A 23,249-nucleotide genomic window follows, 5' to 3' on the forward strand; every position below is an offset into this window, starting at 1 on the left:
TGTCCGTCCGTCCGTCCGTCCGTCCGTCCGTCCGTCCGTTAACACGATAACTTGAGTAAATTTTGAGGTATATTGATGAAATTTGGTATGTAGGTTCCTGAGCACTCATCTCAGATCGCTATTTAAAATGAACGATATCGGACTATAACCACGCCCACTTTTTCGATATCGAAAATTTCGAAAAACCGAAAAAGTGAGATAATTCATTACAAACGACCGATAAAGCGACGAAACTTGGTAGATGAGTTGAACTTATGACGCAAAATATAAAATTAGTAAAATTTTGGACAATGGGCGTGGCACCGCCCACTTTTTAAAGAAGGTAATTTAAAACTTTTGCAAGCTGTAATTTGGCAGTCGTTGAAGATATCATGATGAAATTTGGCAGGAACGTTACTCTTGTTACTGCATGTACGCTTAATAAAAATTAGCAAAATCGGAGAAGGACCACGCCCACTTTTAAAAAAAAATTTTTTTTAAAGTAAAATTTTAACAAAAAATTTAATATCTTTACAGTATATAAGTAAATTATGTCAAGATTCAACTCCAGTAATGATATGGTGCAACAAAATACAAAAATAAAAGAAAATTTAAAAATGGGCGTGGCTCCGCCCTTTTTCATTTAATTTGTCTAGGATACTTTTAATGCCATAAATCGAACAAAAATTAACCAATCCTTTTGAAATTTGGTAGGGGCATAGATTTTATGGCGCTAACTGTTTTCTGTGAAAATGGGCGAAATCGGTTGATGCCACGCCCAGTTTTTATACACAGTCGTCCGTCTGTCCTTCCGCATGGCCGTTAACACGATAACTTGAGCAAAAATCGATATATCTTTACTAAACTCAGTTCACGTACTTATCTGAACCCACTTTACCTTGGTATGAAAAATGAACGAAATCCGACTATGACCACGCCCACTTTTTCGATATCGAAAATTGCGAAAAATGAAAAAAATGCCATAATTCTATACCAAATACGAAAAAAGGGATGAAACATGGTAAGGTAATTGGATTGTTTTATTGACGCGAAATATAACTTTAGAAAAAACTTTATAAAATGGTTGTGACACCTACCATATTAAGTAGAAGAAAATGAAAAAGTTCTGCAGGGCGAAATAAAACACCCTTAAAATCTTGCCAGGTATTACATATATAAATAAATTAGCGGTATCCAACCGATAATGTTCTGGGTCACCCTAGTCCACATTTTGGTCGATATCTGGAAAACGCCTTCACATATACAACTACCACCACTCCCTTTTAAAACTCTCATTAATACCTTTAATTTGATACCCAAATCGTACAAACTCATTCTAGAGTCACCCCTGGTCCACCTTTATGGCGATATCTCGAAAAAGCGTCCACCTATAGAACTAAGCCCCACACCCTTTTAAAATACTCATTAACACCTTTCTTTTGATACCCATATTGTACAAACAAATTCTATGGTCACCCCTGCTCCACCTTTATGGCAATATCACGAAACGGCGTCCACCTATGGAACTAAGGAATACTCCCTTTTCAAATACTCATTATCACCTTTCTTTTGATGCCCATATTGTACAAACAAATTCTAGGGTCACCCCTGGTCCACCTTTATGGCGATATCTCGAAAATGCGACCACCTATACAACAACCACCACTCCCTTTTAAAACCCTCATTAATACCTTTAATTTGATACCCATATCGTACAAACACATTCTAGAGTAACCCCTCCACCTTTGTGGCGATATTCCGAAAAGGTGTCCACCTATAGAACTAACCCCCACACCCTTTTAAAATACTCATTAACACCTTTCTTTTGATACCCATATTGTACAAACAAATTCTAGGGTCACCCCTAGTCCACCTTTATGGCGATATCTCGAAACGGCGTCCACCTATGGAACTAAGGATTACTCCCTTTTAAAATACTCATTAACACCTTTATTTTGATACCCATATCGTACAAACAAATTCTAGGGTCACCCCTGGTCCACCTTTATGGCGATATCTCGAAACGGCGTCCACCTATGGAACTAAGGATTACTCCCTTTTAAAATACTCATTAATACCTTTAATTTGATATCCATATCGTACAAACGCATTCTAGAGTCACCCCTGGTCCACATTTATGGCAATATTTCGAAAAGGCGACCACCTATAGAACTAAGGCCCACTCCCTTTTAAAATACTCATTAACACCATTCGTTTGATGCCCATATTGTACAAACAAATTCTAGGGTCACCCCTGGTCCACCTTTATGGCGATATCTCTAAACGGCGTCCACCTATGGAACTAAGGATTACTCCCTTTTAAAATACTTATTAACACCTTTCATTTGATACCCATATCGTACAAACGCATTCTAGAGTCACCCCTGGTCCACCTTTATGACGATATCTCGAAACGGCGTCCACCTATAGAACTAAGGCCCACTCCCTTTTAAAATACTCATTAACACCTTTCGTTTGATGCCCATATTGTGCAAACGCATTCTAGAGTCACCCCTGGTCCATCTTTACGGCGATATCTCGAAAAGGCGTCCATCTATAGAACTTAGGTCCACGCCCTTTTAAAATACTCATTAATACCTTTCATTTGATACCCATATCGTACAAACGCATTCTAGGGTCAACCCTGATCCACCTTTATGGCTATATCCCTAAATGGCGTCCACCTATAGAACTATGGCCCACTCCCTCATAAAATACTCTTTAATGCCTTTCATTTGATACACATGTCATACAAACACATTCCAGGGTTTCCCTCGGTTCATTTTCCTACATGGTTATTTTCCCTTATGTTGTCACCATAGCTCTCAACTGAGTATGTAATGTTCGGCTACACCCGAACTTAACCTTCCTTACTTGTTTTATACTCAGTTGAGCAGATCTCACAAAGTATATTAACTTTGATTGCATAACGGTTGGTTGTACAGGTATAAAGGAATCGAGATAGATATAGACTTCCATATATCAAAATCATCAGTATCGAAAAAAAATTCGATTGAGCCATGTCCGTCCGTCCGTCCGTCCGTCCGTCTGTCCGTTAACACGATAACTTGAGTAAATTATGAGGTATCTTAATGAAATTTGGTATGTAGGTTCCTGGGCACTCATCTCAGATCGCTATTTAAAATGGACGATATCGGACAATAACCACGCCCACTTTTTCGATATCGAAAATTTCGAAAAATCGAAAAAGTGCGATAATTCATTACCAAATACGCATTAAGCGATGAAACTTGGTAGGTGAGTTGAGCTTATGACGCAGAATAGAAAACTAGTAAAATATTGGACAATGGGCGTGGCACCGCCCACTTTTAAATGAAGGTAATTTAGAAGTTTTGCAAGCTGTAATTTGGCAGTCGTTGAAGATATCATGATGAAATTTGGCAGGAACGTTACTCTTATTACTTCATGTCTGCTTAATAAAAATTAGGAAAATCGAAGAACGACCGCGCCCACTTTTTAAAAATTTTTTTTTTTAAATTCAGATTTTAAAAGAAAAGTTAATATCTTTACAGCATATAAGTAAATTATGTCAACATTCAACTCCAGTAATGATATGGTGCAACAAAATACAAAAATAAAAGAAAATTTCAAAATGGGCGTGGCTCCGCCCTTTTTCATTTAATTTGTCTAGGATGCTTTTAATGCCATAAGTCGAACAAAAATTAACCAATCCTTGTGAAATTTGGTAGAGGCTTAGCTCCTAGAACGATAACTGTTTTCTGTGAAAAAGGGCGAAATCGGTTGAAGCCACGCCCTGTTTTTATACACAGCCGATCGTCTGTCCTTCCGCTCGGCCGTTAACACGATAACTTGAGCAAAAATCGATATATCTTTACTAAACTCAGTTTACGTACTTATCTGAACTCACTTTGTATTGGTGTAAAAAATGGCCGAAATCCGACTATGACCACGCCCACTTTTTCGATATCGAAAATTACGAAAAATGAAAAAAATGCCATAATTATTGTTACGAATATTAGCAAAAACTGAGGAGTGCTGCCATCTCCAAGCCGATGCTAAGCAGTGACGTGAATTCACATCAATAACTCAATCATTATGTATCTACATAAACGAATCAATAATTGCGTCTACACATATGTACACATTCCGACGAGCAACATTTACATACAAGGCAGCGAGAGATGAGATGTCACACACCGATGAATTTACTTATACGCTTATGTGTGTGCGGGAGACTGTAAACTACAAACACATGCATATATCTTATCTGAGTTGTCACAAGAGAGAGCAATAATTTGTGCACGTAGTTGTGGCTGGCGATTTTGTAGCCGAAACAACTAGTAAGTTCTGGAAATCGAAGAGCCTAGAAGTATGCAGCGTAAACTATAAAAGCGGGGCAAGCGAGTAAGAAGTAATTCAGTTTGAGTTGAGCTATCAGTCAGTTTGATTATTAAGCCAGCGAGTAGCAAAGTATAAGTGTTATTGTGAAGTGCTTTAATAAAGGCCATTTTTCCATTATTCAATATTGGAGTTATTTATTCAACAGTTTAGCGATACGAACTTAGCAGAGGGTTGCAAATAAAAGGATTTGCAAGTAAATTTCGTTACAATTGGTGTCAGAAGAGGAATTGTTGAATAAATTCCGAAGACTTCGAATAAACTTGGATATGGCAAAGTTAAGTGAATTGAAGATCACGCAACTGAAGAAGGAGTTGGAGAGCCGTGGATTGAATACAAGCGGCGTTAAACTCGAACTTCAGGCACGGCTACGAGAGGCAATGGAAGCAGAAGGAATTGATGTGGAAGAGTATGTCTTTCATCTTGATGGCGAGGAGACAACAAAAATTGAAGAGAAAAACGAAACATCGCAGACGGTTACCAGTACAGACTTGAACATGATATTGGCTGCAATAGCTGCTCAAACATCGACAGTAACAGAAATGGCGTCGCAAGTAACATCACAATTGGAAGAACAGAAAACGTATATGTCATCACAGATGGAATCCCAAGAGACACGAATAACATCGAAGATGGAAGAACAGAAGACGTATATGATATCCCAACTGGAATCGCAGGAAACTCGTATAACATCACAATTGGAAGAGCAGAAGACATATATGGCATCCCAGCTGGAATCACATGAGACACGTATTTCAGAAATGTCGACAAAGATTACATCAAAGATGGAAACACAACTGAAAGAACAAGAGGCGCGTATATCATCAAAACTCGAAGCGCGTATGGACGAGAAAATAACGCAGTTTGAAGAAAAATTCGAGGCAGAGGTGGATGCGTTGAGAGGTCGTATACAGGAATTGCAACTTAATGGGCCGGCTGCTTCAGCGAGTAATCCAAAGGTAAAGACACCACCCTTTGACGGTTCTGTTCCTTTTCAGGTCTTTAAGCTACAGTTTGAGAAGACCGCAGCAGTGAACCAATGGAATGCTGAAGATAAAGTTGCAGCTCTGTTCGTGGCACTGAAAGGTCCTGCCGCGGAAATCTTACAGACGATTCCAGAGTATGAACGGAACAGTTATGAAACATTGATGGCTGCTGTAGAACGACGTTATGGAAGCGAGCATAGGAAACAAATATTCCAAATTGAGTTGCAAAACCGTCACCAAAGAGCGAATGAGACTTTGCAGGAGTTTGCCTCGGATGTTGAAAGGTTAGCTCATCTCGCAAATGCGGACGCACCCGTGGAATACACTGAAAGGGTAAAGATTCAGAGCTTTATAAATGGCATACGGGACGTCGAAACAAAGCGAGCTACATACGCAAACCCAAAGCCAACATTCGCAGAAACGGTGTCACAAGCTCTGATTCAGGAAACAGCGTCGCTTCTGTGTAAGCCAGTTTTCAAAGCACGCCGTGTGGAAGTAGAAAGGCCAGAGTGGGTAGACGCAATATTGGAGGCACTGAAAGGATCGCAAAAGCGAAGTGAAAAAGTTATTAAATGCTTCAAATGCGGGAAGTCCGGTCACATAGCACGTCATTGCGATCTTGGTCTTAATAGTTCCAACAATGTGGGTGGCCGTAAACGCAAAGCTGGAGGAGATGAGCAAGAGCGAGTAAGAGGTAGAGAGCTAGATCCAGCTATTGAATGCCCTGTGATATCTGTGTCGCAAATTGGAAGGAAATCAAGCAGTCTTACCTTCAGAGGGAATGTGGATGGCAAAGAACGAATACTGACTGTAGATACGGGCGCATCTCATTCCTTGATCCGATCTGACTTGGTCAACAGGAGAGTAAAACCGTTACCTGGAGCAAAGTTGCGTACGGTCACTGGCGAGTATAACCAAGTTCAGGGAGAAGTGATATGTGAAGTATTGATTGGGAAGGTCATGGTCCTACACAAATTTGTTGTGGCGGAGATTGTTGATGAAGTTATATTGGGAGTAGATTTCTTGGTTGACCATGACATCAAGATCGATATGCAGAGAAGGGTGATGCGTTATGAGAACCAAGATGTGCCACTTAACTTTAGTTTGGAAAAAGGGTTCAGCAGTAATCGGGTACTGGTGGAGAAGACTCGACGAAGGCCACGAAATTCAAAGGTAAAGGTTGATGGAACAAATGGGCCAAACAAATCAAAACCGAAGGTACCTGTGAGAGAAACACTGGTATTGAAAAGCCCTAACGGACGTACTAAAACCAAGAAAGAATGCAATGGTGGTTTCAAGCCAAGGCACACTACTGTTGTGAAGCGTCGGAACGATACTGATTATGCAAAGGAAATCCGTCCAGCGCAAGCTCTGCGAAGTAATTCTTCATTGGCCAAGAAACAGATTGCGAGGGAACGATCCAGAATAATGAGTAGTAAGATGGAACACAGGTACGACAGGGAAAATAATTCGGAAGGTTTCCGGAATGGAGATTTGGTACTGTTAAAACAACCCTCACCGGCGGAAAGGTGTTCCAGCCCAATTTCGGTGCAGTTGGGAAGGCCCGTACAAAGTTGTGAAGAAGATCAGTGATACCATCTACCGCATACAAACCACTGGGAAACCACGGATTAGAAGGGTGGTACATTTGGAGATGCTAGCGGCGTTTAGATTGGGAGATTTGTCTGATCGGGACGATCAGACTTAGGTGGAGGGCAGTGTTACGAATATTAGCAAAAACTGAGGAGTGCTGCCATCTCCAAGCCGATGCTAAGCAGTGACGTGAATTCACATCAATAATTCAATCATTATGTATCTACATAAACGAATCAATAATTGCGTCTACACATATGTACACATTCCGACGAGCAACATTTACATACAAGGCAGCGAGAGATGAGATGTCACACACCGATGAATTTACTTATACGCTTATGTGTGTGCGGGAGACTGTAAACTACAAACACATGCATATATCTTATCTGAGTTGTCACAAGAGAGAACAATAATTTGTGCACGTAGTTGTGGCTGGCGATTTTGTAGCCGAAACAACTAGTAAGTTCTGGAAATCGAAGAGCCTAGAAGTATGCAGCGTAAACTATAAAAGCGGGGCAAGCGAGTAAGAAGTAATTCAGTTTGAGTTGAGCTATCGGTCACTTTGATTATTAAGCCAGCGAGTAGCAAAGTATAAGTGTTATTGTGAAGTGCTTTAATAAAGGCCATTTTTCCATTATTCAATATTGGAGTTATTTATTCAACAGTTTAGCGATACGAACTTAGCAGAGGGTTGCAAATAAAAGGATTTGCAAGTAAATTTCGTTACATTATATACCAAATACAAAAAAGCAATGAAACATGGTAATTTTATTGGTCTATTGACGCAAAATATAACTTTAGAAAAAAGCTTGGTAAAATGGGTGTGACACCTACCATATTAAGTAGAAGAAAATGAAAAAGTTTTGCAGGGCGAAATCAAAAGCCCTTGGAATCTTGGAAGGAATACTGTACGCGGTATTACATATATAAATAAATTAGCGGTACCCGACAGATGATGTTCTGGATCACCCTGGTCCACATTTAGGTAAGATATCCCGAAAACGCCTTCACATATACAACTAAGGGCCACTCCCTTTTAAAACCCTCATTAATACTTTTAATTTGATACACATATCGTACAAACACATTCTAGAGTCACCCCTGGTCCACGTTTATGGCGATATCTCGAAAAGGCGTCCACATATAGAACTAAGGCCCACTCCTTTTTAAAATACTCATTAACACCTTTCATTTGATACCCATATCGTACAAACAAATTCTAGAGTCACCCCTGGTCCACCTTCATGCCGATATCTGGAAAAGGCGTCCACCTATAGAACTAAGGCCCACGCCTTTTTAAAATACTCATTAACACCTTTCATTTGATACCCATATCGTACAAAAACATTCTAGAGTCACCCCTGGCCCACCTTTATGGCGATATCTCGAAAAGGCATCCACCTATAGAACTAAGGCCCACTCCCTTTTAAAATACTCATTAACACCTTTCATTTGATACCCATATCGTATAAACAAATTCTAGAGTCACCCCTGGTCCACCTTTATGTCGATATCTCGAAAAGGCGTCCACCTATAGAACTAAGGCCCACACCCTTTTAAAATACTCATTAACACCTTTCATTTGATACCCATATCGTACACAAAAATTCTAGAGTCACCCCTGGCCCACCTTTATGGCGATATCTCGAAAGGGCATCCACCTATAGATCTAAGGCCCACTCCCTTTTAAAATACTCATTAACACCTTTCATTTGATACCCATATCGTACAAACAAATTCTAGAGTCACCCCTGGTCCACCTTTATGGCGATATCTCGAAAAGGCGTCAACCTATAGAACTAAGGCCCACACCCTTTTAAAATACTCATTAACACCTTTCATTTCATACCCATATCGTACAATCGCATTCTAGAGTCACCCCTGGTCCACCTTTATGGCGATATCTCGAAAGGGCATCCACCTATAGATCTAAGGCCCACTCCCTTTTAAAATACTCATTAACACCTTTCATTTGATACCCATATCGTACAAACAAATTCTAGAGTCACCCTGGTCTACCTTTATGGAGATATCTCGAAAAGACGTCCACCTATAGAACTAAGACCCACGCCCTTTTAAATTACTCATTAACACCTTTCATTTGATACCCATATCGTACAAACAAATTCTAGAGTAACCCCTGGTCCACCTTTATGGCGATATCTCGAAAAGGCGTCAACCTATAGAACTAAGGCCCACACCCTTTTAAAATACTCATTAACACCTTTCATTTGATACCCATATAGTACAAACAAATTCTATAGTCACTCCTGGTCCACGTTTATGGCGATATCTCGAAAAGGCGTCCACATATAGAACTAAGGCCCACGCTCTCTTAAAATACTCATTAACACCTTTCATTTGATACTCATACCGTACAAACAAATTCTAGAGTCACCCCTGGTCCATCTTTATGGCGATATCTCGAAAAGGCGTACATCTATAGAACTTAGACCCACGGTCTTTTAAAATACTCATTAATACCTTTCATTTGATACCCATATCGTACAAAATAAATTCTAGAATCACCCCTGGTCCACCTTTATGGCGATATCTCGAAAAGACGTCCACCTATAGAACTTAGGCCCACTCCCTTTTAAATTATCATTAACACATTTCATTTGATACCCATATCGTACAAACAAATTCTCGAGTCAGGCCTGGTCCACCTTTATGGCGATATCCCTAAATGGCGTCCATCTATAGATCTATGGCCCACTTCCTCTTAAAATACTCTTTAATACCTTCCATTTGATACACATGTCATACAAACACATTCCTGGGTTACCCTAGGTTCCTTTTACAATATGGTGATTTCCCTTACTTTGTCTCCACAGCTCTCAACTGAGTATGTAATGTTCGGTTACACCCGAACTTGGCCTTCCTTACTTGTTGTATTAGACATTTGTCGGATCCGGTAGGATCGGACCACTATAACATATATCTCCCATACAACCGATCGTTCAAATAAGACGATTTTGGTCATTCCTGCCGCAAAGAGAAAGTATAAACGTGAAACTCGGTGATATATATTTTAATATGTCATAGAAGATATCCTGAAAAAATCACTTTGATCGGAGCTATATATAGTTATATCACATACAACCGATCTTTCAGATAGAAAGATTTTTGGCCATTTCTCCCTTAATTTAGAAAGTGTAAACGTGAAACTCGGTGATATATATTTTAAAATATCGTAGAAGATTTTCTGAACAAAAAACTTTGATCGGAACTATATATAGTATATATCCCATACAACCGATTGTTGAGAAAGATTTTTAGCAATTTCTCTCTTAATTTTCAATATAAAAACGTTAAACTTGGTGATATTTATTCTAATATATCATAGATTTCATGAAAAAATCATTTCGATCGGAGCTATATATAATATATATCCCATACAACGGATCGTTCAGATAGAAAGATTTTTAGCCATTTCTCTCTTAGTTTCCAAAATAAAAACGTTAAACTTGGTGATATTTATTCTAATGTATCATAGATTTGCTGAAAAAATAATTTCGATCGGAGTTATATATAATATATATCCCATGCAACCGATCGTTCAGATAAGGGGGTTTTTTGCCATTTTTTTTATATTTATCTTAAAATCGTTTAGGTATGTACATCTGTTCACTATATATTTCTTATCTTATACAGCGCATTATTTGAAGATTAGGAATGGGATAAGATTATTGTTCAGCCCCATTCATGAAAGGAATGAAGTCTTCGGCACACAGTACTGTCCTTACTTGTTTTTAAATTGGTTCTATTTTTCGATATAAGGTATAAGTATTTGTACTTGAAATTGCTAAAATCACCTTTGTCTGCTATACTCACCACGATGTTTTATCACGAAGTTTTGTCATTACAAAACATTCGATAGTGCAACTATTTTCCTTAAAATGTAGTTGAATTCAGAAGATTCACTTTAGATCAGCGGTCCCATTTAGTTGAATAATTATTGGCGCCACTTCACACGTATTATTATTCTCTTTCGTCTTTATTCGTATTTAGTTGTCGCTGAACAAGCAGAGTAGTAAGGTTGAGGCTATAGTTTATTTGCGCATTTGCGAAAAGATATTTTGCAAACAAACGCTCATACGCAGCATGTTTTCATGGTTTAATGTTAGCAATTTATTTTGTTTTAACACACAGCTACAGTTTGAATTTTGGGGACCCATGCTATAGATATTGCTGTACCATGATGTAATTACAAGGTGACTAACGTTGGCAGCTTCTCTTTCTAATCCGCCATCTCAAACTCAATTTGCCTCTTTGCGAAATTGCTTTTTCATTCAGAGGAAAAATTGTAGTAAAACCCATACAAATCAACTTTCCTGGAAAAGTATGCAACTTGACTTGACTTTTCTATAGCTCAAACTAGTGACAATTCTCAAAAAAAAATCATTATTTTTTCAACAAAAACATTTAAATTTGCCATTTTTTAGTTCTATGAGAAAACCGATCGAATGAATTCAATAACCCGTGGTCATTTATTTCCCAATCGTTGCTTGTTCGCGGCATTAAATCATCGAAAATATTGTCCAGAATGTAGACGACCATGCACATGCAACCGAGTGCACCCTACGGAGAACGGTCAGAGTTGGATAAGAAATTACATATATGATTCCGATGCGGCTGATATGTATACCAATATGCCGATGTGGACACCAGTTTTCGAATTAGAATTAAATGGATCTAGAAATGTACCAATGGCCCCACCTGAACCATCTGATGCTATACAAACTGGAACAGATTCAGATGGTAATCCAATATATGCAGCACGTGTCTATTTTCAAAATCTATTGCCTGCCGCCTATGCACCGGCAAAAGGTGTCGCACACGCTTCACATAGCAGTAATGTTTTAGTCAAAACGTCGAGTTACTAAATAATTTCAAAGATAAATGGGTGGCCGATTTAAATGGACATGTACATGTGGAGCTGTGGTTGGTGGTTATTCGGAATTAGGTGAAACATACGTTTCACGTGCTACATATAAAGAAAAAAATTTACTAGGTAAAGTACATCCTTCGCATAGAGTAATGTATATGCCAAACAATGTCACTGAGGTGAACAGATCTGAATATGAAGTACATATTGGTACCAGACGGCGGCCACCGTGGTGTGATGGTAGCGTGCTCCGCCTATCACACCGTATGCCCTGGGTTCAACTCCCGGGCAAAGCAACATCAAAATTTTAGAAATAAGATTTTTCAATTAGAAGAAAATTTTTCTAAGCGGGGTCGCCCCTCGGCAGTGTCTGGCAAGCGCTCCGATTGTATTTCTGCCATGAAAAGCTCTCAGTGAAAACTCATCTGCCTTGCAGATGCCGTTCGGAGTCGGCATAAAACATGTAGGTCCCGTCCGGCCAATTTGTAGGGAAAAATCAAGAGGAGCACGACGCAAATTGGAAGAGAAGCTCGGCCTTAGATCTCTTCGGAGGTTATCGCGCCTTACATTACATTGGTACCAGAAACTATCACAGCAGAAAGTAATGACGAAGCAAATGACGAAGCTTAGTCGTACGTAAATTGGGTAATTGTTTACCTTAGGGTACAACTGCTAAAACTTCCGAAATATCGGAAGAGGTGTCAAAAGACGCGTCTTGATCCCTGGACCACGAATCCGAAAGCGGAAATTAAGAATTTTATTTATGTGAAAAGATATTTCTAAAAAACCGAAAAATGGCCCCGGAGCGCTCCGAAACCGGGAGTGGAATCCATAGTATTTTTGCGCAGAACACCTTTATTCATTGGCGGCCTTCGGCCGCGCTTATAAAAAATTACCCTGTGTGGGTCCAACACCGGTTTGGAGACCAAAACTATATCCGCGCAAAACACTTTTACCCACAGTTTTTCTTGTGGGTACGACAAAATCATCAAAATTAGAACAACCACATGAAAATTTTCGATTTTGTTTGCAAATATTTCCGAAGAGAAATAAAATTTCTAATTTCCGCTTTCGGATTCGTGGTCCTGAGATCAAGTCGCGTCTTTTGACACCTCTCCCGATATTGGAAGAGGTTTAGCAGTTGTACCCTAAAGTAAACAATTACCGTAAATTGAATGCAAAATTGTAGTGGTGAGAGGAAAGGAAAATAATAAATTTTAGTATATGACCAACTAATAACTTCGTATGGATCTTTTACTGTGTCTGTTGTAACATGTTATCCTAACAAAATCATATACCGAAATGTAATCACTTAATGTCATCGGCCTAAACACCCGCGCTGTTATATCTGCTTACTCCAAACTGGAAAAAGAAGCGGTAAAGATGGGTTTGATGGTGAATGAGGACAACACAAAGTACCTGCTGTCATCGAGCAAAGAGTCAGCGCATATGCGCCTTGGCAACCACGCTACTGTTGGCAGCCATAATTTCGAAATAGTAAAAGACTTCGTTTATTTATCAACACTAGCAACAACATCAGCACTGAAATCCAGCGAAGAATCAATCTTGCCAATAAATGCTACTTTGGACTAGGTAGGCAATTGAAAAGTAAAGTCCTTTCTCGGCGAACGAAAATCATACTCTACAAGTCACTTATCGTACCCGTCCTGCTATATGGGGCAGAAGCATGGACCATGACAACAGCAGATGAAGCGGCTTTGGAAGTGTTCGAGAGAAAAGTTCTTCGAAAGATTTATGGACCTCTACGCGTTGGCGATGGCGAGTACCGAAGAAGATTTAATGATGAGCTGTAGGAGCTATACGCAGACATCAACATAGTCCAGCGAATTAAAACGCAGCGGCTGCGCTGGCTAGGCCATGTTATGCGAATGAAAGATGATGCTCCGGCCAAGAAAGTGTTTCTATCTGAACCCGCCTATGGAAGCATTCCACTCCGTTGGAAGGACCAGGTGGAAAACGATTTAAACTCCCTTGGTGTGACCAATTGGTGCCGGTTGGCGGAGCGAAGGAGCGACTGGTGCGCCTTGTTGGACGGCCATAACCGTTTAGACGGTTAAGCGCCAATTAAGTAAGTAAGTAAGTAATCACTTAATGTGTATTTGTGTATCTGTTTTTATTATTTTTGTAAATATTATTTTAAAGGACAACTTAAATCGAAAATTTTTAACTAAACTGAACATCTTAGACTATTTTGTAGATAACACACAAACTCCTATTAAAACAGTCGATCTCACTTTAGAGCAGGGCTGGGCAGCTTCGGCAGAGAACTACTTTCAATATAACTTTACTGTTTTGGCCCTAGGCATTAGAATTTTACTGTTCCTTTCAGTTAAAGGGCCAAAGTGACAATGCTAAACCTTATTTAACTCAAAGTCGCACTGAAAAACCGGGCGACAGAATTTAAACTTTAATAACCAGGGGCGGAAACTGTTATTCCTTTTATAATATAATTCCTTGCAAAACTATTAATTTTGGCCTTTAATATATTTGGATCAAGATAAAAATTTTTTTTTGGATTTTTATTACCTGAGTCCGATAGAAATAGTTAAACTCGGACTTTTAAAAATAAAAGTCCTGAAATAAAAGTTAAATCCTGACTTTTAATTTTTAAGGCCAAAATAAAAGTCCGGCATGATAACAAAGAAACGGCTTAACCGAAATAAAAAAAAATTTAATTCCGATAAGCCGTTTCTTTGTTATCAAGCCGGACTTTAATTTTGGCCTCAAAAAATAAAAGTCCGGATTTAACTTTTATTTCCGAACTTTTATTTTTAAAGGCCGAGTTTAACTAGTTCTATCGGACTCAAAAAATAAAAATACAGATTTTACTTTTATATGTGGACTTTTATGGAAAAAGTTCGAAAAATAAAAAGGATGCGTGATTCGACATGATATAGTGATACCTGAGAACTCAAACATTTTCACCTAGGACAATTTTTTGACCCGGACTTTTTCGACTCCGAAAAAAAATAATTATTTTCCGTCCCTGCTAATAACAAGAGATATTTTTCGAATTTTTCTATAAATCTACGTGGCATACCAAATCCAGCATTTTCCATATTTTTTTACAGAGGAGTTCAATGAAAAAAAATTTTAAGGCGCTAGTCATTGTTGTGCAGTGTGAATGAAATGACTCCTTCACAGTTGAACATATTCTTAATTTTAAAATTCAAAATTGTGCAAGTTACTTATGTCGATTTTCAAAGTAAACAGGAAGATATGGCATACATGTAGAAAACCGCTCGAACATATCAAACTTTATATTTCAAATCTTGTTACGGATATGAAGCATTTAATTATCAGTCTCCTTCAAACTCATCGTGAGCATATTTTACTAGAAACATAGGAGTATTACATATATAAATAGTACATTATCCATATATCGAATTTCATCCAAATCGGTTGAAGCGATTCAGAGTAGTACTGAATATATAAGTATACAAAAAGGAACAGTTTTAAGATTAATGTAAGTTATATTTTAATCTAAAAACTAAAAAAAATCCATTTTCGTTACCATCAAGGATTTAATGCTTTTATTCAAAAAAGTATCAAATTTAATACTATTTTAGAAAACGGCCTCTTCTGTTCTTCCCCTTTCTCTCATAATTCGTATTATGTGGGAGTCTTCAGAATGAGCTGTCACTACATAGTGTAGCATTCACTCATTAAGTTATTCATTCATTTGTACAAACATATATTTCAACCCGTTTTGGAATGTCTTAAAATATATTGACTCTTACATACATATTCATACAATTTTACATACGTATATTTTGGCTCGCTTTGGTACGGCATGAGATTCTATTGACACATTCATCATTGGTACAAACATATATTTTGTACACCGTGCATCATATGGTAACCTGAGCCTTGGTATGCCACTGTTTAGAGCTTGCTCGCGACAAGCATTTACCTGTAGACAAATTATTAACATGATTCATTTATGCTTGCGTTGCACATTCCACAGCCAATTTTATTATGCTTAGAATTCAGTTCCCAGGGAACTGAATTGAATGTATATGTGTGTTATACTTAGTTTGTAAGTATTAGTCTAAGTAAGTATTTTAGCTCATAGAAATTTTGTATAAAAGAAAACAACTTTTGAATAAAGAACAGAATCAACCTGCTGCCGTTTCAATTGGCAGTAAATTCTATCTGGTGCCGCTAACTTGGCACTGCAACCTAGATTTCGATTTTCTCTTATCCGCAAACATTACAATATAACACCTGGCTTTATTACATCATGTGGCTGTACTAGATTTGCTGCATATTTATACAAATTTAAAGTCTTCTTTCAGGCACGTTAGTCACTTAATAATTGCACGGGTTCAGCAAACCACGCATTTTGAAATAAAATTACATTAAAGTAATAAAACAAAACTTTTTAAGTTTAAAGAAATTAAATCGACTACATCTGCTACACAACTCGAAACCCAATATTATTAAAACGCAATAATTAGAATCGAATAGTTTCGAGAAAATCAAGAAAATATTATCAAAAAATGTGATGTCTTAGTACAAATCCAAATCTTTTATGTGAATTCTAGCTAGGTCAGACCAATTATCCTTATACTAATCATAAGCTATCTTAATTTTTTTTTGGTTTGGAGTTTCATAGTTGGAGTTTTGTTCGCATACGCCAGGTTATCGCTCTTTATGTATCTATTTCACTGTGGTGTGGTGCTATGTGATGTAATTTTACCGTTATTTCATTGTTTTTTTTTTTTTCAAATCCGTTAGTTTGTAATTCCCGTTATCTTTTCTTTGGTTTTTTTAATGATGACTAGGAGTGCGAAAACTTTCCCATTACTACAGGTAAGGGAAGCATTGCATCTCCCAACTCCGCCAGAACGGAGGCCAAGAGCCAACCTTCAGGCATATTTTTAATTCCAGTTCAACCAAATTAGCCTGAATATATTGTAGCTGAGCCACTGCACGTCCACACAGACGCAAAGACAAGAACAGAATTATGAGCTTTAAGATATTGAAAAGAATAACGTGATTATATTAAAACTCGGGAAAATTTTTAAGTGTTCTTATTGCACTTGGATCAGGGATGGGCGTTATCAACAAATTTGAATAACGATTGACGAAAAAATAAAAAATAAAAAATTATTCATCATTTTAAATTTTTTGATTGATGAATAAAAAGTTATTCGTTATTCAAAATATCCTGTTTGATGATAATCGGTCATTCTTATTTTTGTAAATTTGAGTAAAGGGTTGTTATTTAAAAAATTTGGAATAACAATAATAATTTCAATTTTTATTCAAGTTTTCAATAATAAAAAAATAAACCCTCAAGATGCCCTGAAAATATACCCATATGCGTAACAAGTTCGCTTGTAGTTCTGATGCTTATCGCAATATTGTGATGAATTTGGGGAGTATTCCCAGGGTTTTTGGGGTAATTTCGGAGACACCCTCTGAATCCTCCCGGGGTCTTTCAGGGTTCATTTTTGGGTCATTCCGGGATGGTTTTGGGGACTCCCTCGGGGTCATTTTGGGGTAATTCCGGGATGGTTTTGGGGACTCCTCCGAGGTCATTCCGGAATGGCTTTGGGGACTCCTCCGGGGTCATTCCGGGATGGCTTTGGGGACTCCTCCAGGGTCATTTGGGGGTAATTCCGGGATCTTTTTGAAGACTTCCTGGGGGTCATTTGGGGTCATTCCGGGATGTTTTTGGGGACTCCTCCAGGGCCATTTGGGGGTCATTCCGGGATCTTTTTGAAGATTTCCCTTGTGTCATTTGGGGTCATTCAGGGATGGTTTTGGGGACTCCTCCAGGGTCCCGGAATGACCCCCAGGGAGTCCTTAAAACCATTCCGGAATGACCACCAAATGACCCCAAAGAAGTCCCCAAAACCATCCTAGAATGACCCCCAAATTACCCGTGGGAGTCCTTAAAACCATTCCGGAATGACCCCAAATGACCCCCAGGAAGTCCCAAAAACCATCCCGGAATGACCCCCAGGAAGTCCACAAAACCATCCCGGAATGACCCCGAGGGAGTCCCTAAAACCATCCCGGAATGACCCCCAAATGACCCCGAGGGAGTCCATAAAACCATCCCAAAATGACCCCCAAATTACCCCGAGGGAGTCCCCAAAAAGATCCCTGAATGACCTACAAATGATCCCGATGGGGTCCCCAAAACCATCCCAGAACGACCCCCAAATTACCCCGAGGGAGTCCCGAAATGACCCCAAAATGAACCCCGAAAGACCCCGGGAGGATCCAGAGGGTGTCCCCGAAATTACCCCAAAAACCCTGGGAATACTCCCCAAAATCATCTCATATTACCATAAGAAGCATCAGAACTACAAGCGAACTTGTTACGCATATGGGTATATTTTCAGGCCATCTCGAGGGTTTATTTTTTTATCATTGAATAACTGAATAAAAATTGAAATTTTATTGTTATTCCAAATTTTTTAAATAAGGAATAATAACTCAACTCTTTACTCAAATTTACAAAAATAAGATTGGCCGATTATCATCAATCAGGATATTTTGAATAACGAATAACTTTTCATTCATCAATCAAAAAATTTAAAATGATGAATAATTTTTTATTTCTTATTTTGATTTGTTTTATTTAAAAATGACTCAACCCTGATTTGGATATGGAATACCTCGAAACGGTGTATGTAAATTTTCGTGGGAAAACTAAAAACCGTCTCAACTACATACATAATGCTGGCTATGTTTTGACTGCTGTAACAAAAACTACGTTAACTGCGCTTATCACAGCCTCGCTCTCACCAGTTGATTTCTCTTTTTCCAGCAATTCTGCTGCTGCTGTCAACGCTTGCCTGACGCAAGTTGAAGCTCATGATAATGCTGTTTGTGGATTTTATAATGCGCTTCACAGGGGAAGTCAACATACAATTAACGGTAATGAGATCGCCGTCATTAATACTGATGTCACTAACGAAGCCTCGAATACCGCTGCTAATACTGATGTCAACAACGAAAGCTGTAATGCCGCTGCTAATAGTGATGCTTGTGCTGTACCGATTCATATTGCTTCTGAAACGGCAGCTTCAAGACCTCGTTCTCCTAGTAAGGTGACTGTCGTTCTGAATCGTGGGGGAATTTTTGTAGCAAGACTGAACCCCGAGCTGACTGCAGATGATATATCTAATTATATTTGCTCCAAGCTTGGTGTTGCACTTGATGGCAAACTATTAAAAATTATAAAGTTTCCTTTGAAGAAGTCCGAAGGCAATAGTTCTTCTTTTAGAATCAGACTTCCTGAACAATTTTTTGATACAGTACTGGACTCTACTTTTTGGCCAAACAATTGTGTGGTGAAAAGGTCCATTAAAGGAAGGCAGAGCCGTAGAAAGAAAATCTGAGCCCGGGACTAAACAATTTACGGGCCCCCTATAAAAAATCCACTAATACATTTGATTAACTTGAATTAATGACGTCTCCTTCATGAATCATTATTGATGGATTACATGAAAAAAATTTTTGCCACATCAACTAAATGATTTTAGACTAAGAGCTGACAACAAAATTATCACAGAATATTTACTATTTATACTATTTTATCGTAACGGAGAAATGAAATTCTCTTTTAACAGCCACATATTGTTTCAAATAATCTTTTCTAGTTATTTGGTAACATTTTAATACATTTCTGATAAATTTAATGATGATTATAAATTTTAATTATTCAATATAGAAAGTTCGGATATCAAAGAGTGGCTTTACTTGCTTTTTTTCGTTGCAAAATTTTTATAATATCAAAATTTAACTGTCTTGCCAAAACGGATTCAACACAAAGCGTGACAAGTCCTGAAACTCGCTCTTGAGATGAACACGATCTATGAAAGTTTTTTATTCTTGAAAGGACGCTGAGGGAACGTTCTGCACTAGCTACACCGACAGGTATAGTCCAAAAAACACAAATGTTGGGGAAAATCGTATACAGATTTTGAACATATGTAGATGGCATTTAGCAATTCCAATGGTGACAGACCTTTATCAAAATTTGCTTCGTAAATGTGTTTCAAGTGAATTATTTCGTATTTTAAGCTTTGTCCAACTTGTATTTTTCGACAAATTTTACTGCGCTCGCCCGAACCGTAGTTTCATCCATGTCTTCAAATTGCCACAAAAAGGAAAACGTCTCGCTCAAATTCCTCATAGCTACAAATCGTTCACTAATGCCAGTGATTGAATCAACGATTACCAGGAATGTATTGTTTTTAAAATCAGACTCTGAATCATCTGTAATCATCTCATTTAAATTATCTTCAGAACGTCTTTTCGGTTTTCTCTTTCGAATGTCCGGAAACTTTGGCGAGATGTTCAATTGAATAGCAACTGTTTTGCAGTCGTTTAAAATTGTTTCCCATTGGTTCCTGATCAACTTCAAATCAGCTAATAAAGTTTCTTTCATTAATGGTAGTCAGTATTTTGCAACAAATTGAGGACAGCAAGATACATTCGAACTTGATGTACCTGAGAATGCCGGTAATATATCCGCATGCTTGTGAAGTCAAATTTAGCTTATAGTGCTTGTGTTAATCCTGGAACATGGTTTGCGAATGGTCTGATTGCCTCAATTCTAGCCGACCACCTAGTGTCTGAAAGACTGTAAAGAGAGCTCGGTACTTTTTTTTTTTGAGGATGTCCCATTGTTGTGGACTGCTGCTGAAAATAGTAAAACATTTTTGTACAACTCCGGAGAAAGTAATTGCAGCCGTACAAAATTCGACAGCATCAAGAAGACATAAATTGAGGATGTGGGTTGCACAAGGCGAGTAATCAGCATTCGAGTTTTTGTCGAGAATGTGACGTAATGCTCCGTTGCAAGCTCCTTTCATATTGACGCCGTTATCGTACCCTTGTGCACGACAATCTTCAATCAAGTATGGCAAATTAGATTAGCGATTTTGTGACCAGTTTTTTGGTTACAATTCACGAAAGCCAAAAACCGTTCTAGAATTGTAAAATTTGTTGCTTTTGAATTGAAATGGAGTTAGCGCAAAATGAACGTAGTCAACGTGGCTAGCATCAAGCATAGCATCAACGATAATAGCAAAATACTTGACTTTCTTGCCTTGATCTAATATATTTTCCATCACGTGCTTTGCACAAATTTCTATAAATTCGTTCTGAATGTCTGGGGAAAGATAGTGAACTTGTAAACGTTTGTGCTGCTGTTTTGAAGTCCTAACTTCCTCCAAATGATCTCTAAGTATCGGATCACAATGACTTATGAGTTCTAAGATGCCCACAAAATTTCCATCGTTTCGTTCACCATGATATATACTTTCGCCTTTTGAAGCTAGGCCTCTTTCACCCAAAAATGAAATAGTGTCCAAAATTCTATATAAAATTTCTTTCCACTTTTGAGTTTCAGTGATTAGCTAGCTGTTCATTGATAAGTGTTTCAATTGTAGCCTCTTTTTGAATTAGATTTTGAAAAGATCGCCATTGAATATAACATTTAATGTGATCTTGAGTATTATCGTGTGATGGCAGTTTATCGTATAGATTCTTCCATACCTGGAATTTCGAATATCCGCAGAACAAATTTTAGGTCGATTTAAAGTGTTGGTGTTTAATAGACGAAATGGTAGGCAATAAAAAGCATTGCTACTGGCACTCCACACTAACCAGTCACACTCCACTTTCTCTCCATTTGACAAGATTCTGTTTAACAACGAGGTAGGAAATGCCTTGTCATGACAATCACGTGGAAAAATAACGGGACACTTTTGATGACCTATACGAATTATTTCGTTGACTTCTTCACATCGCAAAAACTCATTATTCACGGTACCGATGTCGAAGTCGTTTAAATAATCTGAACTTTGGTACAGAGTTGGTGGTATTGTTGGAAGACTTTTTGAGGATGAACCTTCATCAGTGTCACCACGAAAATTTTACGATTTCGGATTCATGTAAACATACATTTTTGTTTGATGTTTTTATTGCCTCCTCAGGCCCAGGCAAAAAATCATTATAAATATTCGTTGCATTTGAAATTCGGCTTAAAATTTGCACATGGAACAACTAAAGACTCTCCTGAATTAAAAAAAAAATCTTAGTATCTCTAAATCGCGGACCTCCTGAGAAACACATTTTTGTTTGATGTTTTGATTGTCTCCTCAGGCCCAGGCAAAAAATCATTATCAATATTCGTTGCTTTTGAAATTCGGCTTAAAATGTGCACATGGAACAACTAAAGACTCCTGAATTAAAAAAAATGTATTAGTACCTCTAAATCGCGGGCCCCCTGAGAAACACATTTTTGTTTGATGTTTATATTGTCTCCTCAGGCCCAGGCAAAAAATCATTATCAATATTCAGCTTAAAATTTGCACATGGAACACTAAAGACTCTCCTCAATTAAAAAAATGTCTTAGTACCTCTAAATCGCGGGCCTCCTGAATAGTGATTTTTCAAATTTATACGGCAGACAAGTGTCCCCAATTTGCTTTATATGGGCGGTAGAGCAAATTATTTCATTACTTCAAATGCACGAAATTTTCATGAGTTAAACTGCATTAACAATATGGCAACGCTGTACAGAATTGACAAATTTTTGCTATTGTGAATGCTGAAAAATTTTAAAAATTGAATTTTTATAAATAAAATAAAATTTGTTTGTTTAGTGAAAAAAATGTTTTTTTTCTCTGAATTCCCTTTAATGCATTGTGAATTCATACAAGTGGTGAATGTTTGAAAAAAAAACCTTAACAATATTAAACAACCTCGTTCACCTGTTCAATCGCTGTTCGATTACTTAAATCATTTGCCAAAAGTGTTTTTCAATCATTTTTGTAAACGACTGCTATATTACATTTATGTACATTATTTAAAATGTTTGCTTAACTGGCTGCTCACATTTTATCTAATTAGTTTTTGAACTTAAAATAATTTGTAGTCTGATTTTCTGTATAGGCAATTAAAAGAAAAGCTGATTTGAAATACAAATGTGTGATTCATGGCACTTCAATTTAATAACGACGAGCAAAAAACAAACCTTACTTCCATTCTCTGGCCATTCGCGACAGCCATTCTCGCTGTCAGCTATTATTTGACAGGTAGGTATGGCAATGGAGGAATAAAGATTTTTCACTTGACTTGTATGAATTCACAATGTTTGTATGTGTCACCGTACACCCTATATAGTTCCGACGTGGTTTTTATAACCAGCTGTACTTGTACACAGGGTGTTACGAACAGCCTGGCAGCATCACCATCAAGAGCTTTTCATTGCGACAAATAAAGCACACCATATGTCGATCGCCGATTGGTTGTTAAATAATGGCAAGCGACAAAGGGGAGAGGTCCGTAATTATTCATGCGGTGTGGCTAGCAACTGGCAAACGGGAGTATGAAAAATCATTCTGAAAACATCGCTTGAAACG

The 23,249-nt window shown here is 38.0% G+C and overlaps 1 protein-coding gene and 1 pseudogene across 2 annotated transcripts in view; both read left to right on the top strand.

The window, feature by feature from the left end:
* Positions 1–22,446, top strand: part of LOC137240900 (uncharacterized) — a 69,580-nt gene extending 47,134 nt beyond the window's left edge. Inside the window, exon 4 of one of the 2 annotated variants that reach the window (XM_067767837.1) lies at positions 18,641–22,446. In XM_067767837.1, coding sequence (XP_067623938.1) covers positions 18,641–19,214 — 574 coding nt within the window. In that variant the 3' untranslated portion in view covers positions 19,215–22,446. The remainder of the gene's footprint in view (positions 1–18,640) is intronic. The other variant, XM_067767838.1, reaches the window with a different exon arrangement.
* On the top strand, positions 11,394–16,160 carry LOC137240156 (uncharacterized; annotated as a pseudogene).
* Positions 22,447–23,249: the final 803 nt, after the last annotated feature.

The sequence above is a fragment of the Eurosta solidaginis genome, chromosome 2 (genome assembly GCF_040869045.1).
Source record: "Eurosta solidaginis isolate ZX-2024a chromosome 2, ASM4086904v1, whole genome shotgun sequence".
Taxonomy (NCBI): domain Eukaryota; kingdom Metazoa; phylum Arthropoda; class Insecta; order Diptera; family Tephritidae; genus Eurosta; species Eurosta solidaginis.